Genomic DNA, 14,092 nt, shown 5'->3' on the forward strand with positions numbered 1-14,092 from the left:
GTGACCAAACAAAAACTAGGACAATATAAAATCTCATTGAAATTTTGACGTCTCGAAAATGCTTATTTCGAAGGAAGAGCAAACAACAACAAATGGTAAATTGCAAATGACAAAATTCAAAACGAGATAAGTGGCCAAAGCTATATATTGTTTTCCCCAGAGGGTCCATATTTATTTGTCAATTGGGTGGCATCGTCACAAACTTGTTTTCTTGGGGGGATGTTTCTCTCAAGATAGATTTTTCAGAGGTTGGTGAAGTCCACAGGTTCACGGAGGAGCCTCTCCATCTGCTGTGCCCTTGTCCTGATTGACATGTCCAACACCTTTTGTTGGAACTCTACGATTAGCCCACCGTAGATGCTTGGATCAATCTGCAATACAACATCACCACCACCACAGACATAGTATGTTTATATTCCGAATTCCATTTCACGCGTTAATAATCACAAGCCAGTGATGTATCAGATTCCATACCTTTTGTTCCACAGTTACTTTTTTCCCTTCTCCAATGATCTCTTGGAGTGTCTCCCTCAGTTCCTTCTCCTCAGCAGGGGGAAGCGGCTGTTGATCAAAATCATTCGTTAAAATCCTTAAAGTTGAGGTTCTGTTAAGAGGGAATACAGTATCAAAATATCTATAGCTTACCATGACTGTGGTAACCAAAACTTTGATATCTCCCCTATGTGCGTTTGTCAGCTGCATAAACTTCTTCACGATGGCATCTAGGTTCTTCAGCTTTCCATTCTCAGCTAACAAAGCTGTTTCAGAAAGCAAACAACTTTATACAATCAAAACCAACATGGTCAATCAAAATCATAGAAACAAGGCACTTTCCAAATTAAGTTTTGTTACATACAGAGGAAGTTCTTGGTCGGTTCAGCAAACTTTGCCTGATCACAAGCATCCCTAATAGCAGCCAGTCTTGTCGCTCTAGGAACAGAGGGGTCCTTTGTAAACTGAGCAAAAGTAGGAGCTGTCTTCATTGCCTCAATCATCTCAGAAAGATCGGACTCAATCTTTTCCAAGGAATTCATTTTCACAGCTGCAATGTATAGCCATGAAGCAAAGTTGCCATTTTCACCAACTAAAGCTATAGGCACCTGAGAAACAACATACACAATCTATCATCAACTCAACAAGTATAAATCCAAATTCACTTCCAACGATTACAAAATCCAGCTATCCATCGGTTCATCATTTCATGCCTAGACGATTCTCGCATCAATGGAATAAACACATTATAGAGATTTACATATAAAAACTCGAGCTCCTACGAATAGTAAAAGTCGATAAGGGTGTGTAGTGTGAGTACCTTAACGTTAGCGGTTGATTGAGCCGAAGCAGTTGCATAGCTTCTCAACTGCGATAGAAAATACGAAATTTAAAACCTCAACAGATACAGACTTCAACAACATTGTAAAACTGAGCAATGAAAACACGATAATTCCATACTCTATTGTTATAAAGCCAATCAGGCGATTAGATCGAGTGATTTTGTTAATAAAAATCGATTCTTTACAACAAAAAAAAAAAAAAAAAAATGGGAGTTAAAAGATTCGATTTTGAAGAAAACGATTACCGCAGGGAAAAGCGAGCCTCCATGGGGATTGGATCTAGCGGAGGAGACAGAATCAGAAATGGAGATGTTCTTGAAGAAGGAGATCCCTGATCTGAAACGATTAGCCAAAGCCATTTTTTGTTGTTGTTGCAGATAGATTTTGATTGGAACCCTAGAAAATGAGAATAGTCAAGTCGATCAGCTGCTTTGACGAGAGAGCGAGCAAAGAGATGCAAACTGGTCAAGAGGAAGAAAATAACTACAAAGTGAAATTGGGCCTCACTGGGCTCACATTAATTTTTATTGGGCTTATTATAACCAGCTTAGGTGTGATTCGTTTTGCTCAGTCTTTTGTTCTTTTATGTCGTTAACATGTTTTTTCCGTTTTTTTTTTTTTTTTTTTTTTTTTTTTTTTTTTTTTTTAACTATGGTTAAACATGTTACAAATGAGATAATTAGACAACTCATGTTCATTTTTTTTTCTTTTTATAAATCAGATCTTGTAGATTAGTAGTTTGTATTATTGCTAATATATCAGATATAGATGTGTATTCAAATTTTCCTTATGTGTAGTACAACAATGTTTTTCGATCTTTGCCTATTTAAAAAAAGATCTGAAAATGTATTTTTTTTATTTAATTACAATGTACAAAATATATATATATATATATATGGATGCAATTGGATTTTGAAAGTTTTGTCCTGTTGAGAGCGATACCACTTGGAGAATATGTTTTTTTCCATCTGAAAGATGTACAATGCGTTGTCATTGTCGTTTGACCAATTTTTTAAAAAGGTTTCACTATCATATATAGTAGTAAGTACCTAATCATCTTTGCAAATTAAGTCTTCAACATAAAGTGAAATGTGACTTTTGTAGCAGTATTGAAAGGTACACAAAGCACGATTAGTCTTTTAATTAGGGAAAACAAAACATGCATGATGGTCTTGATTTTGTTAATACATTACTTAACTAGTTTATTTTGTTGTAGTTTTATTGTTAAAGTGCTTTTTAAAAACTGATGTAGCTATTTCTGGATGGTCAAACTTATTTCATCTTTGACATTGTATATAATGCATTTATGAGTTGTGACTTTGGGATCTGTCTGAGGATATGTTTATGAATAACTTCCACATGGAGAGAGCATTTGTTTACTACATTTGAAATAAGGAGTAACTTTTTTACACATAAAAATATGATACTACTAGATCTTATTTAACTTTTCATGTAATGATTAATGTAGCTTAATAATAATTTAAAATCTTTGGAAGTAATATACAAAAATCAAGAACAAGTTTGTGGTAGCAAATTAGCAAAAGATCCATCCACACACACCAGAAATTAGGAGCAGGGGCAAGATGAGGGGTAAAAGTATAATTTCGAGTGGGAGCAATGAAGTGGCACGTTCACCTGTCGGCACCAGTGGAGAAGAGAACAAGGCTTCTTCTCTCTTGTTCACATTCATAATTTTATGAACAGTCAAGTCATCTTCGCTCATTGAAGAAGAAACCCCTCCTCTCCCTGAATCTTCTTGTTTCTGTCGATTTCACACAGTTTCAATCAAGCAAACGTTTTTAGAAATCTTTGACACCACCATCAAGTAAGCTTTTTTCTTTTTCTTTTTCTTTCTTTCATATGTTTTGTTTCAAATCTTGGAGACAGGCTTCAATTATGTGTTGTACCTGCATTGTGCTTTGTTAGGTACTTACCTTTTGCTTTTTGGTGTCTTTGTGTGATCTACTTTTTAGATTTCAGGACATATCTGCGGATTTTGGTTTTCCTAGGATCACTCTATTGTAATAATCTAGAATATTGATCTGAAGTATGATTCATCAAATCTAGGATAATGGTACTGAGAGATGTGTATTACTTGCACATTTCAGGGTTTTAGGCAATATGTATCCGTAGTGATTTGATTTGATTTTGGTCATTGTTTATATAAAAAGGTTCGGTTTTTGTTTCAGATTTGGTTGACTGATTGAGTGAGCGTTACCAGAGCATTACCAGAGCATTATAGCAGGTGATGGTTGTGCAACAATGGCTAAGAAGAAAGGCTTGTTCACTGTATTGAAAAGGATTTTTATTTCAGAAGCTAACTCAGAAAAGGTGAGGACATAAGGGAAAAAAAAAAATCTCATTCTTCTGCTGGTGATGGTTTCTGCATCTTGTTTGATTCTTCTTCTTCTTATGTATTTCTGCAGAAAGAGAAGAGAAGAAAATGGACGTTTTGGAAGCTTAGGATTAAAAAGAGATTACCTTCCATCACTGCACCTCCAGAGCACAGGACAAGTAATGAATCGTATGAGGAACAGAAGGAGGAAATTGTGTCAGATGTAGGTGAGATCAGCCAAGTATCTTGTAGTCGACAGTTAGATTCCATAGAAGAGTCAAAAGGTTCAACATCCCCAGAAACTGCTGATCTAGTAGTCCAGTATCAAATATTTTTAGATAGACAGGAAGAAGTTCATGCTGCTACTCGGATTCAGACTGCTTTTCGGGGTCATCTTGTAAGCTTGTGTACCCTTTTCTTATGTGATTTTCTTGGGAAAAAAATTGACTTCTTTTCGTGAAAAGTTATGTTATTAGCTTGTAGTTGTGTTGACTATAGTAGAGTAGGTTAGCTAGAGAGCTAACATGTTTAATGAAAGTTGAAAGTTAGTTTCGTGAAAAGTTATGTTAAAAGCCTTGTGTTAGTCTAATACTGAAGTTATGTTATTAGCTTGTAGTTGTGTTGACTATAGTAGAGTAGGTTAGCTAGAGAGCTAACATGTTTAATGAAAGTTTACGCAGGAATTGGGAATTCTGGATGAGTCTAGTATCGGGGTTAGGTAGTGGTTGAGAGCTAGATGACTTCTCTCATTGATCAATTTGTGTTACTTGTGTACTTTTTTGGTGAATTGAATGAAGGAGTTTATTGGTTCCAAACGTATCAGTATCTGTGTGTGAGTGTGTGCTGTTTATCATCATCCTGATGCATATATGTCCTGTTTCATTGACCTATTAAGTCTTGAGAGCAGATGTGAATGTATATTGAAGACGAGTGTTTTCTTATGTTCTGGTTTTTGGGTTGCTGATGACGCTGATGATGTTTTTGAACTTCATTGCAGGCAAGGAAAGCTCTACGTGCCTTGAAGGGAATAGTGAAGCTCCAAGCATATATCAGAGGTCGTGCCGTGAGACGCCAAGCAATGACTACACTAAAATGCTTGCAATCTGTTGTGAACATTCAGTCACAGGTCTGTGGTAAGAGAACACAGATTCCCGGAGGTGGTCACAGAGATTATGAAGAGGGCAATACATTCAATGACAAAATTCTCAAGGTACGTGTTTTGATCTAAAGAAGGCAACGTTTTTGAATACATTGCAGTAGTTTAGCGGTATGTAAGAGAATATTATATTTTCAGATGGACACAAACAGTCAAAAGAGATGGGACGATAGTCTTTTGACAAAGGAAGAGGCAGAGGCTGTGGTCATGAGCAAGAAAGAAGCTTCACTAAGAAGAGAAAGGATAAAGGAATATGCGGTCACCCACCGGGTATCTATGCGCTTGTTTAGTCTGGGATTATCTAGCTTTATAAGTTTCATATTGACCTGACCACTTATTCCTTGTAAACATCAGAAATCCGCGGAGTCATACCAGAAACGGAGTAACACGAAGTGGAAGTACTGGTTAGACGAATGGGTAGATACTCAGCTAACCAAAAGCAAGGAGCTCGAAGATCTCGACTTCTCACTGAAAACAAAACCTAAAGAGGAAACTTTGAATGAGAAGCAGCTTAAAACTCCAAGGAACTCATCACCAAGAAGATTGGTGAATAATCATAAAAGACAAGTTTCAATAAGTGAAGAGGAACAAAGCCCTGCCACGGTGGCTGTAAGTACACCAACTTATATGGTTGCAACAGAGTCAGCAAAGGCAAAGTCAAGATCTTTGAGCTCCCCAAGGATAAGACCAAGAAGTATCGACACACAGTCAGAGAGTTACTCGCCGTATAAAAACAAGCTATGCCTGACCACCTCAATGATGAGTGAAGCACCAAGCAAAGTCAGGATTGCAAACAATGGCGGTAATACTAGACCAAGTGCATACCAGCAACGGTCACCAGGGTTAAGGGGATTTAACATAGGGCCTTTGAAATCATGCAATAATAATACTCTGTTGAACGACCTGAGCATTAATTCAGAAAGATCACTACCCAGCTGGAACAAGCAGAGCAGCTTGAGATGAGTGGGATATTATTTGAACCCTGTATATACATCATACACATACGTTCTCTTGAGGGTCACAGTCTCATGTGTATCCATCAATCTTCTTTCGTTTTTTTTTTGTTTACATTTCTTTTGTTCATCTCAACTTCAGTTGGCTAATTTCACAAGGACAATATAAACATATTGTCTAATATGCAGCCCTTTCTCGGTTTGATCATACAGTACTGTATCTATAGATGAGACTCTCAGTTAACAATAAAGTTGAGTCACTGTTATTATTTGGCTTCAGAAGTCACACTAGAGATCAACTAGTCTATTTCATCATCGGTTTGTGTGTATATAAGTATAACAAAACGGCTGTAACGACGTCGTTTAGGAAGGAAGAGACCGCAAGGGTTGAGAAAGTATGTCACTCGTAGATTACGACGATTCTTCATCCGACGAAGATGTCTTAGCCGCCGAGGAGAAGCAACCACTCCCACAACCGCAACAAAAACCCTCTCCAATTCCTCCATCTAGACAGTGAGTGATTCTAGGGTTTCTGAAATTTTGGGAATTTTTTTTTTTTTCGATGAAATAAACAGTTATGACTAGTTTTGATTCATATAGCTTAGCTTTTCGATTCATATACTGTTCTTTAGTATAGATGCGTTTGTACAAGAATCTTAGTTTGCTAAAGTGAGTTCCTTTTGTTGATTTGGATCTTAATCAATTCTGATATTGAATGAATTGTTGGTGTCAAGGTTAAGTCTAGAGCATTGTATGTGTAAAGTTTTGGCCTTTTTGGGTATTGATGTTACAATATCTGTTGTGGGGGTTTATAGGAGATGTCAGCAGGAAGAGAGTGTTGAGAAGCTACCAGATGCATTGTTTCTTCTGGAGTCACCAACACTCGCACAGGTGACTGGTGGTGACCATGCTTCTGTTGTTGCAGCTGCAATGGCTGAGAGTGCATTACGGAAGAGGGACTTGAATGGGAATGCTTCTTCTCTTCCTCGTCGTCCCAAGGTACCAAGAGGAAATTTGCCTCATTCCAAGAATATTCCTGAAACTATGGGTAATGTGCTTGTACCTCCTCAGCTCAAGGGAAGGTTAGTCCATCACCTGATAATATTTTGGCCCGTTTCATTTCCATTTTCACTTTATCTCTTAAACTTAGAATGCTTTGGAGAAATGTTATGGAGTGTTATTGTTAGCAATCATTGAAAGAGTTGAATATGTACTTTAGTGCGTGATTTTTGTTTTAGGAGGTTATGAATTGTTGACTTTCTGGGCATCTTTACGAGAACTAGCTCCTGAAATTGAAGCAGTATCTTGTTTAGATCACTTTATGATCGAATAACTTGTGATTTTATCTATCTGCAGGAGCAATGTTGCCACAGAGGATATGAGCAGGCTTTTTGTGAAAAAACGGCAAGACTCCTCCAAGGCAAGATCTCCAAATCAGGAATAGTTTGGTCAAATTTGAATGGTTTTATATCTGTCTAATTGCCTAACTTTTGGTGCAACGTAACGGTGGTATGTTAGCAGATACGATGAGCATGTACTTTTCTCAATAATTTACGGAAGGAAAAAAACTGAAATTACCATTATGCTAACTTGCTAAGTGTTTTAGGGTGGTGACATATGGTGATTTCTTCGATTAATTCGTAGTGTACATATATGGACTGATAATTCCTATTTTGTGAAATTTACGTTGCATAAGCAAATGCCAAACAAAACACCAATTTTGAATATAAAAAAGAGGACATCAATCTTTATTTTAAGAACAAATTCAAACGAAAGTATTTTCCTTAGAAGTTTGTTAACGAAACCAAACTGAGTATTTGACATGTGAAAAATTCACTAAAGCTTCTGTAAACTAACTTGTTCAGCTAAAAGAATCAAAACATGAGCAGCAAAACCATTTCACAGTGTTGAATCATCTTGAAACCATCTCCTTAAAAGAAGTGGTCAAGTCTACAAACATGATATGTACTACTAATACAACGGTTGCCTACTGATGTTGCTGATTGTTGTTCGGTGGAGGGCCTGGAGGTAAAGGCGGCTGCTGCTGCTGCTGCACAATTTAAAATAAAGAGAACAGATTAGTCAGACGAATTTTCGGCTGTTTTCACTATACCAAGAAAAACTAGCTAGTAAGATTCAAACTAGCTGCAAAAGTTATCTGGTTCAATCGTATCAGGATGTTTTGCATTGTTGTTTAGAAATCTTGCTTATTTACAGTAAAACCTCTATAAATTAATACTCTATAAATTATAATCACTATAAATTAATAAATTTTGCTGGTCCCAAGTCGGGCCAGTGTAAAAATTAACAATATTCGATAGGATAATAAGATAATAATTTTTTTAAAATCTCAATGTAAAATATGGTCCCAATAATATCATAAATTAATAATCATGTAAATTTATATATATATATACACTGATATAATAGTGCATGTTTCTCCTAAAACTCATTTCTATAGAACAATTGTAATGTTGTATTTTCAAACTATAATGATATCTCTAAAATATTTTATAACATGTCATACAAATAATTAAATTTTAAAGTTTTAATTTTTAGATATGCATCATTTACAATTTGATAATTAGACAGATTATTAAAATATGAGAATTGATATTATTATTATTCATAAATTTGAATTTATGTATGTCATGTGTATAAGTCAATTTTTTTATAGTATTTGTAATTTATTGTCAATAATGCTTTATAAATATTACAAGTTCAATTCCTAAACCATAAAATTTATAACATCTGAAAGTTTAATCTTATGTTGCTATAATTGTTCCAATTCATAATTTAAAAAAAAAATAAACAATTAAAAATATATCTATAAATTAATAATTATTAATTTACACTATAAAATAATAATTATTAATTTATAGATAAATTAATATCACTATAAATTAATAAAACGTCTTTGTCCCAACATTATTAATTTATAGAGGTTTTACTGTATGTGAAACCTTAAAGGGTATACTAAATAACCGAAGTATAGTGCTTAGATGGAACCTGTTGGAAAGGGTTGTTGTAGCCTGGCATCATTTGTGGACGGTTGAAACCACCACGTCCTTGAGGATACATTTGGGGTCCCCCACTGCTTGGAGGTCCTTGAAATACGACTCCTGAAGGAGCACCCATAAAATGACTTTGCGACATCTGAGGATTCATGCCACCTTGCATTCCCTACTCCAACAACAAGTGAAGATTTAGAATCTCGCCTCTACACGGTAAAAATGATTTTTAAACAAATATCACTAAGGTCATAAAACAAAGAGGAATCCAACTCATGATACCATTGATCCAGGCATCTGATGAGACATAGGCATTGAGGAAGATGGCATGTGACCGTGAGGAGGCATTTGCATAGGCCGGGGAAGATGATGAGGGTGCAATGGCATATGGGATGATGGTGGTAGCTGATGGTGAGGCATATTAGGCATTGGAGGCATTTGCTGGGGATGGCCTTGGTGGTGTTGTTGTTGCTGATACCCTTGCTGCTGGCCACTTCCAAGAAGTGATGGGTGGGGACCAGGTGGCAGCGGCGGAGCACCCACTGCCATTGAACCTGGAAGAGACTGTTTATGTTCCCCTTGAGAGGATGCATCAAATGGCATTGCTATTCCGATTCCTGGGATGGTCCCCTCATTCCGTGTCAGCCCAGGCACAAATGCTCCAGGAATTGGCGATGCCTCAGATGGTTGGAAATTATCAGGCTGGCGATTACCAAAACCTTTTTCATTATAGCCTAGTACAGATTACACTAATTAGTACACACAAATCAGTGAACTACAGCTTCAATTCCTCTTTAAAACCAGTCATTATAGCATAGGACTGACCCTGCCAGGGCCCGACCAGTTAAGCCTATCCCAACATCTTTACTACTCATATGAATAAGGACAGAGTATTATGCACTACCCACACCTTTCCATTAAGATGCCTACTAAAAAAATCAGATACTAATAGCCTAGAAAAAAACCTTGGTTCTGCATAGGAAGGACATCTCGGGGATTATCTGCAGGCCTGTTTCTGCACCAGAACTTGGTTGTGTGATCATTGCTACCACTGCAGATATTAAGGTAAGAAATCAATATCTGAAGCATTATTTAACCAAAAGCATAGCTAACCACAGAACGTCATAAAATGAAACTGTAAGAAAGTCTTAGAACCAGATTATCGTAATTGCTACCTGCAAAGAAGATATCCAATAGGATGCCATGCAAGATCCCAAACACTGTTATCATGAGCATTTGGGATTTCAATCTGCGGGTTTTCATGCCTGGGAATTAAGAAAGTATTTCAAAATTAGGCACACCTCGGACAAAATCCACAAATTAAAGGTACGGTAAGATGCTACTAGTATGTAGATGCGTCCATATGAAATGTAGACAAGAAACACTGTTGTAAGTGATTATAGCAATAGCAGTATGACTATGAACTAAGAAATAAGACAGCATATTGCTGCACAACAGTACGTACCCCACAACCCAATGACAAATAGATCCGTCAGAGCTCCCACTGACAAAATATTCCTCATGGAAGGGATGCCACGCCAAAGCTTCAAAAGAGTTCAACAACTTGTGATTAGAAATAGTTGCAAATAAGAAATGTCGAAGAAACAAATTGAGAACTCTCATCCATTGGATAATAAGAAAAGTCTGGTGTGTTGATCCCCATAAGTAAAGCATGGGTACAATAATAATCATACGAAGGCATATACTTAAGTAGACAATGTACAGAAAAGTAATTTTATGCAGGAAGTTTCTCTGCTTTCACGTGTTTGAAGACATGTACATTACAGAATTTAAAAGCTTACATGTTACATCTTTCGTGTGCCCACGAAACGACTCAAGCTCCTTCATAGTCCTTATATCATACAGCTGCAGGTGACATGCATAGGTGTCAAACAAATGCTTCCATGATGCACAGAAAAAAATATCGTTTACATATCAATAGACCCGAAACAAAGTGAGCCTTACCTTGATTATCTGATCTTTCGAGGCCGTTAAAAGCCAATTGCCATTTTGGTTCCACTTGACACTAAGCACTATGTTTTTGTGACCATGACTGCAGAAGTGAAAATTGGCCATCAAATTTGTCAAAGCTCTGAACATGAAATTTTAATAAAATATATATTACTTTATGTACCGCTTACAGTGAGCAAAGCTCTCTCGCAGTTCTAGTATCCCATAGTTTGACAAGTTGGTCTTTTCCACCTGACAACACAGATTGACACGATCAATACTCACCTAAAGAAAAAAACTGTGAAATATACAACTGTTTTTCAAAATAGAAGTCTATCGAATAATGTACCAGAAACTAGTAGGGACTTTGTCGGGTGCCAGTCAACGCTCTTGACATCCCAACCATGGCCTGCCTGAGTCAAAATATATAGAACCCTTTGGTCACGTCAAAAATTCTCAGATGTTACGAATATGAAGAAAACTGAGAAAACACGCCGTCAAAAGGATAGAAAAAGTGTTATATGCACCAATATGGAGCCTTCAAAAGTAACTAACTTTACATGGCGTAACATTGAGCCAAATCTCAATAACACCTTTTTCAACGTAGCCTAAGGGTCCATTCTAGTGACATACAACACCTCTCACGGCCTTCTAAAATTCAAATTTGACCAGCAAGCAGTTAACTATCTGCCACCAATTGTTCAAATCACATTACCGGTTAATGAGCTTTCTTCTTGGCACTTGGCAAAATCCCAGACTTTAACAGTCGTATCATCAGAACACGAGCAGAACTTCAAAGCTGTTTTACAAAAACTGAGTGACACACATTGTTAATTTTGAAGAGATTCATTTAATGCAATTTAACATATCAAACATTTTTTACCTTAAATCGCGAACTGATTCCTTGTGAGCAGTTTTGTTGACTTTCACATTGTTCATATTGTTCTGCCAATACCTGATACATAAGAAACAACTAATCTTTACCGTGACAGCAAATCTAAATGTCAATCATAGAATTCTGAGCTTCTCATTTACATCTACACACAAGTTAGGGACTGAAAGAAAAAGAAAAAGAAAAAATACTTTTTTTTGTCTCCCTACCTATAGCGCCATATCCTTATATAGGTTGATCATGTGTAGTGACAGCAAAATATAAATGTTAATCATACATTTCTGAGCTTCTCATTTACATCTACACACAAGTTAGGGACTGAAAGAAAAAAATATACTTTATTGTGCCTCCATCATCACCAGAAACAACCATACAATTGTCATCGGTTCTCCTTACCGTCGACCTTATATAGGTTGAACATGTGTAGTGACAGCAAAATCTAAATGTTAATCACATAATTCTGAGCTTCTCATTTACATCTACACACAAGTTAGGGACTGAAAGAAAAAAAAATATACTTTATTGTGCCTCCATCATCACCAGAAACCATATAATTGTCATTGTGGCTCCATACCATCGACCTTATAGGTTGATCATGTGCCTGATAATGACAGCAGATTTTAAAAGTCAATACCAGGAGCAGCGGCTATAAAAAAATCGAAACATAAGTTCTATTATCTGAGAAACTAACCTGAAGAATCATTTCAAAATTAAAAGATTGCCCATTCCAAAGAGTAAACTCCCCACTTTGGGAGCCCGTGATAAGACGCCTTCCTGAAGGTGTCCACTAAATACAAGAAACCCAATCAACAATGATCGCATTAAGTCGAACTTAACAGAGGTAAAAAAAAGATGGCATTAAGTCGAACTTAACAGAAGTAAAAAAAAAAAGATCGCATTAAGTCGAACATAAGAGAGTTAAAAACATGGCAAATAGAGAATAATAGAAAACATCAAGCTGTTAAAGGGATATACCAATACACGGTTGATTGAACAACGATTCTTGTTTAGAGATGTGTGAACAAACTTTGCAGCAAAACTTGTTGAAGGATTATCTGAATAGGCAACTGTGGGAAGCATCTGAAACATTGATATAAAAGTTAAATCATTAAAAAACTGGAAAAAAAAAAAGAAAAAAAAGAATGATACTGAGATCAAAATCGTATAGCATAACCAAGAAAAGCAAAGAAATCAAACATCAACTGCTGCAGCTGGGGTTGCTTGCAAAAAGGTCCTATCCCTTGAGTCTCGCTGCCATGTTCGAGCCTGAACAAAAACATATATGGAGTAAACAAAGTCTGTACTTCCACATTTAAACCACATATCCATATCAGTTGCATTCCATAAAAGACCATGTTATCTAATGACTCTTGAGATAAAAGGGTCTGGAGAATTCAATTGGGGAGGGATGAGGATATGAGTATAGAGATAAAGTCGAAAACTTTACAGAAAACAAGAGAAATATAATCAAGGGGGTCTAACGAAGAAGTAGCATAACAGCAACGGGGGAATACAATTACCTGAATGTATTTCACAACGGTGCTGGTGTAATCAACAGCTCTTCTCTGAGTATGCTTTCTCATACGTTTCGCCCCAAAACTGTCATGTGCTGCGGCGACATCAAACAAAGAGAAATCAGATCTCATAAGTTAATTCACAAATCGAAAAAAAAAAAGACAAAAAGGTCGAGTCTTTAAAAGTTATAGTTACGGTCGAAGGCAGATGAGTGGTGGTAGTCGGCATTGATGTTAGTGGAAAAAGCTGATGACTGCCGCATCATAGACGGTGGCGGCATCTGTGAACCCCTGTGCATATCGCTGCCGGGGATAGGTCCCCCTAAGTGCTGATTTTGTATCGGTGGGAGCTGTTGCATCGATTCACCGTACATAATTTTGCAAAGATTAGGGGTTTTTCCTGTTTTTTTTCTTCTCGGCAAAGCCAACCCCTCGAAGTTAGGGTTCAAAGCCTTTGGCCCTTGAGAAGTGTATCGGTGTACGCCGGTCGGTTCTAAACAAGCGATAACTATTATGTCAGCAATAAATTAAGAACTCGATTAGTTTACTTTTTTTTTTTTAGGCTTTTTAATCTCCACGAATGTAATGTTTGTGATTGTGAGGTTTCTTTTGTGTATATATATATTATGTTGCAATTTTTTTTTTTGGTCAAACAAACCCCATTTCATTAAGCTAGTGACAAGAGCTCACTTCTAAGATGAGTCTTTACAACTGTCAACATACTTACATGGGAAGATATGAAGACAAATATTAATAGGTTCTTAGCTAACCACATTATCCCAACATGAAAATAAGGATACAAACATAGAGTACAACAACATAAGCTAATACTTAAAAGATAGAAGGGCATACAAGCCAAATATATAGGGTGAACCACAAAGCCGATAGTCCACATAAGATGGCGAAAGACTGTCCAAGAACGAATCACCGGTCGCAAAACGACAAAT

At 36.7% G+C, this 14,092-nt stretch overlaps 4 protein-coding genes across 12 annotated transcripts; 2 read left to right on the plus strand and 2 right to left on the minus strand.

Annotated features, from left to right (window-relative positions):
• Window positions 1-16: 16 nt before the first annotated feature.
• LOC104705596 (ATP synthase subunit O, mitochondrial) lies at window positions 17-1,845 on the minus strand. Its single transcript, XM_010421621.2, has 6 exons — window positions 1,580-1,845; window positions 1,313-1,360; window positions 857-1,100; window positions 646-758; window positions 475-561; window positions 17-371 (listed from the first exon to the last, which is right to left on the minus strand). The coding sequence occupies exons 1-6, from the start codon at window positions 1,691-1,693 to the stop codon at window positions 243-245; spliced, it is 735 nt and encodes a 244-aa protein (XP_010419923.1). The 5' UTR covers window positions 1,694-1,845; the 3' UTR covers window positions 17-242.
• An 870-nt stretch (window positions 1,846-2,715) lies between these two features.
• LOC104705597 (protein IQ-DOMAIN 11-like) lies at window positions 2,716-5,986 on the plus strand. 2 transcript variants are annotated; one of them, XM_010421622.3, is made up of 6 exons: window positions 2,716-3,159; window positions 3,524-3,665; window positions 3,761-4,066; window positions 4,667-4,879; window positions 4,964-5,095; window positions 5,180-5,986. In XM_010421622.3, exons 2-6 carry the CDS (start codon window positions 3,597-3,599, stop codon window positions 5,786-5,788), a joined length of 1,329 nt encoding a protein of 442 aa, XP_010419924.2. In that variant the 5' UTR covers window positions 2,716-3,159; window positions 3,524-3,596; the 3' UTR covers window positions 5,789-5,986. The 2 variants fall into 2 exon arrangements, with proteins under 2 accessions (XP_010419924.2, XP_010419925.2); XM_010421623.2 differs by lacking the exon at window positions 2,716-3,159 and adding an exon at window positions 3,290-3,408.
• Window positions 5,846-7,367, plus strand: LOC104705598 (uncharacterized). The gene is made up of 3 exons (XM_010421624.3): window positions 5,846-6,291; window positions 6,594-6,860; window positions 7,135-7,367. Exons 1-3 carry the CDS (start codon window positions 6,176-6,178, stop codon window positions 7,220-7,222), a joined length of 471 nt encoding a protein of 156 aa, XP_010419926.1. The 5' UTR covers window positions 5,846-6,175; the 3' UTR covers window positions 7,223-7,367.
• A 175-nt stretch (window positions 7,368-7,542) lies between these two features.
• Window positions 7,543-13,866, minus strand: LOC104705599 (flowering time control protein FY). 8 transcript variants are annotated; one of them, XM_087461890.1, is made up of 20 exons: window positions 13,342-13,738; window positions 13,152-13,240; window positions 12,829-12,897; window positions 12,607-12,711; window positions 12,323-12,418; window positions 12,150-12,232; window positions 11,969-12,034; window positions 11,841-11,855; window positions 11,623-11,694; window positions 11,455-11,552; window positions 11,089-11,148; window positions 10,931-10,991; window positions 10,755-10,842; window positions 10,592-10,655; window positions 10,255-10,333; window positions 9,965-10,054; window positions 9,755-9,840; window positions 9,072-9,523; window positions 8,788-8,961; window positions 7,543-7,828 (listed from the first exon to the last, which is right to left on the minus strand). In XM_087461890.1, the coding sequence occupies exons 1-20, from the start codon at window positions 13,517-13,519 to the stop codon at window positions 7,766-7,768; spliced, it is 2,088 nt and encodes a 695-aa protein (XP_087318016.1). In that variant the 5' UTR covers window positions 13,520-13,738; the 3' UTR covers window positions 7,543-7,765. The 8 variants fall into 8 exon arrangements, with proteins under 8 accessions (XP_087318016.1, XP_087318019.1, XP_087318018.1 ...); XM_087461893.1 differs by lacking the exon at window positions 11,969-12,034; XM_087461892.1 differs by lacking the exon at window positions 11,841-11,855.
• Window positions 13,867-14,092: the final 226 nt, after the last annotated feature.

This window comes from Camelina sativa, chromosome 8 (genome assembly GCF_030686135.1).
Source record: "Camelina sativa cultivar CO46 ecotype springtype chromosome 8, ASM3068613v1".
Classification (NCBI taxonomy): Eukaryota; Viridiplantae; Streptophyta; class Magnoliopsida; order Brassicales; family Brassicaceae; genus Camelina; species Camelina sativa.

What these genes read in the sequence shown, in the direction of transcription:
- LOC104705598 (XM_010421624.3), top strand. Translation starts at nt 6,176, where the DNA reads ATGTCACTCGTAGATTACGACGATTCTTCATCCGACGAAGATGTCTTA. An exon ending in CCAATTCCTCCATCTAGACA is followed by an intron (nt 6,292 to 6,593) that starts GTGAGTGATTCT and finishes GGGGGTTTATAG; the next exon opens with GAGATGTCAGCAGGAAGAGA. An exon ending in CCTCCTCAGCTCAAGGGAAG is followed by an intron (nt 6,861 to 7,134) that starts GTTAGTCCATCA and finishes ATCTATCTGCAG; the next exon opens with GAGCAATGTTGCCACAGAGG.
- LOC104705599 (XM_087461889.1), bottom strand. Translation starts at nt 13,519, where the DNA reads ATGTACGGTGAATCGATGCAACAGCTCCCACCGATACAAAATCAGCAC. An exon ending in CCGTTGTGAAATACATTCAG is followed by an intron (nt 12,898 to 13,151) that starts GTAATTGTATTC and finishes GTTTTTGTTCAG; the next exon opens with GCTCGAACATGGCAGCGAGA. An exon ending in GATGATGGAGGCACAATAAA is followed by an intron (nt 11,713 to 11,968) that starts GTATATTTTTTT and finishes GGTAAAGATTAG; the next exon opens with TTGTTTCTTATGTATCAGGT.
- LOC104705597 (XM_010421622.3), top strand. Translation starts at nt 3,597, where the DNA reads ATGGCTAAGAAGAAAGGCTTGTTCACTGTATTGAAAAGGATTTTTATT. An exon ending in CTGCTTTTCGGGGTCATCTT is followed by an intron (nt 4,067 to 4,666) that starts GTAAGCTTGTGT and finishes ACTTCATTGCAG; the next exon opens with GCAAGGAAAGCTCTACGTGC. An exon ending in TCAATGACAAAATTCTCAAG is followed by an intron (nt 4,880 to 4,963) that starts GTACGTGTTTTG and finishes TTATATTTTCAG; the next exon opens with ATGGACACAAACAGTCAAAA.
- LOC104705596 (XM_010421621.2), bottom strand. Translation starts at nt 1,693, where the DNA reads ATGGCTTTGGCTAATCGTTTCAGATCAGGGATCTCCTTCTTCAAGAAC. An exon ending in AATCAACCGCTAACGTTAAG is followed by an intron (nt 1,101 to 1,312) that starts GTACTCACACTA and finishes GTTGTTTCTCAG; the next exon opens with GTGCCTATAGCTTTAGTTGG. An exon ending in ACCGACCAAGAACTTCCTCT is followed by an intron (nt 759 to 856) that starts GTATGTAACAAA and finishes TTTCTGAAACAG; the next exon opens with CTTTGTTAGCTGAGAATGGA.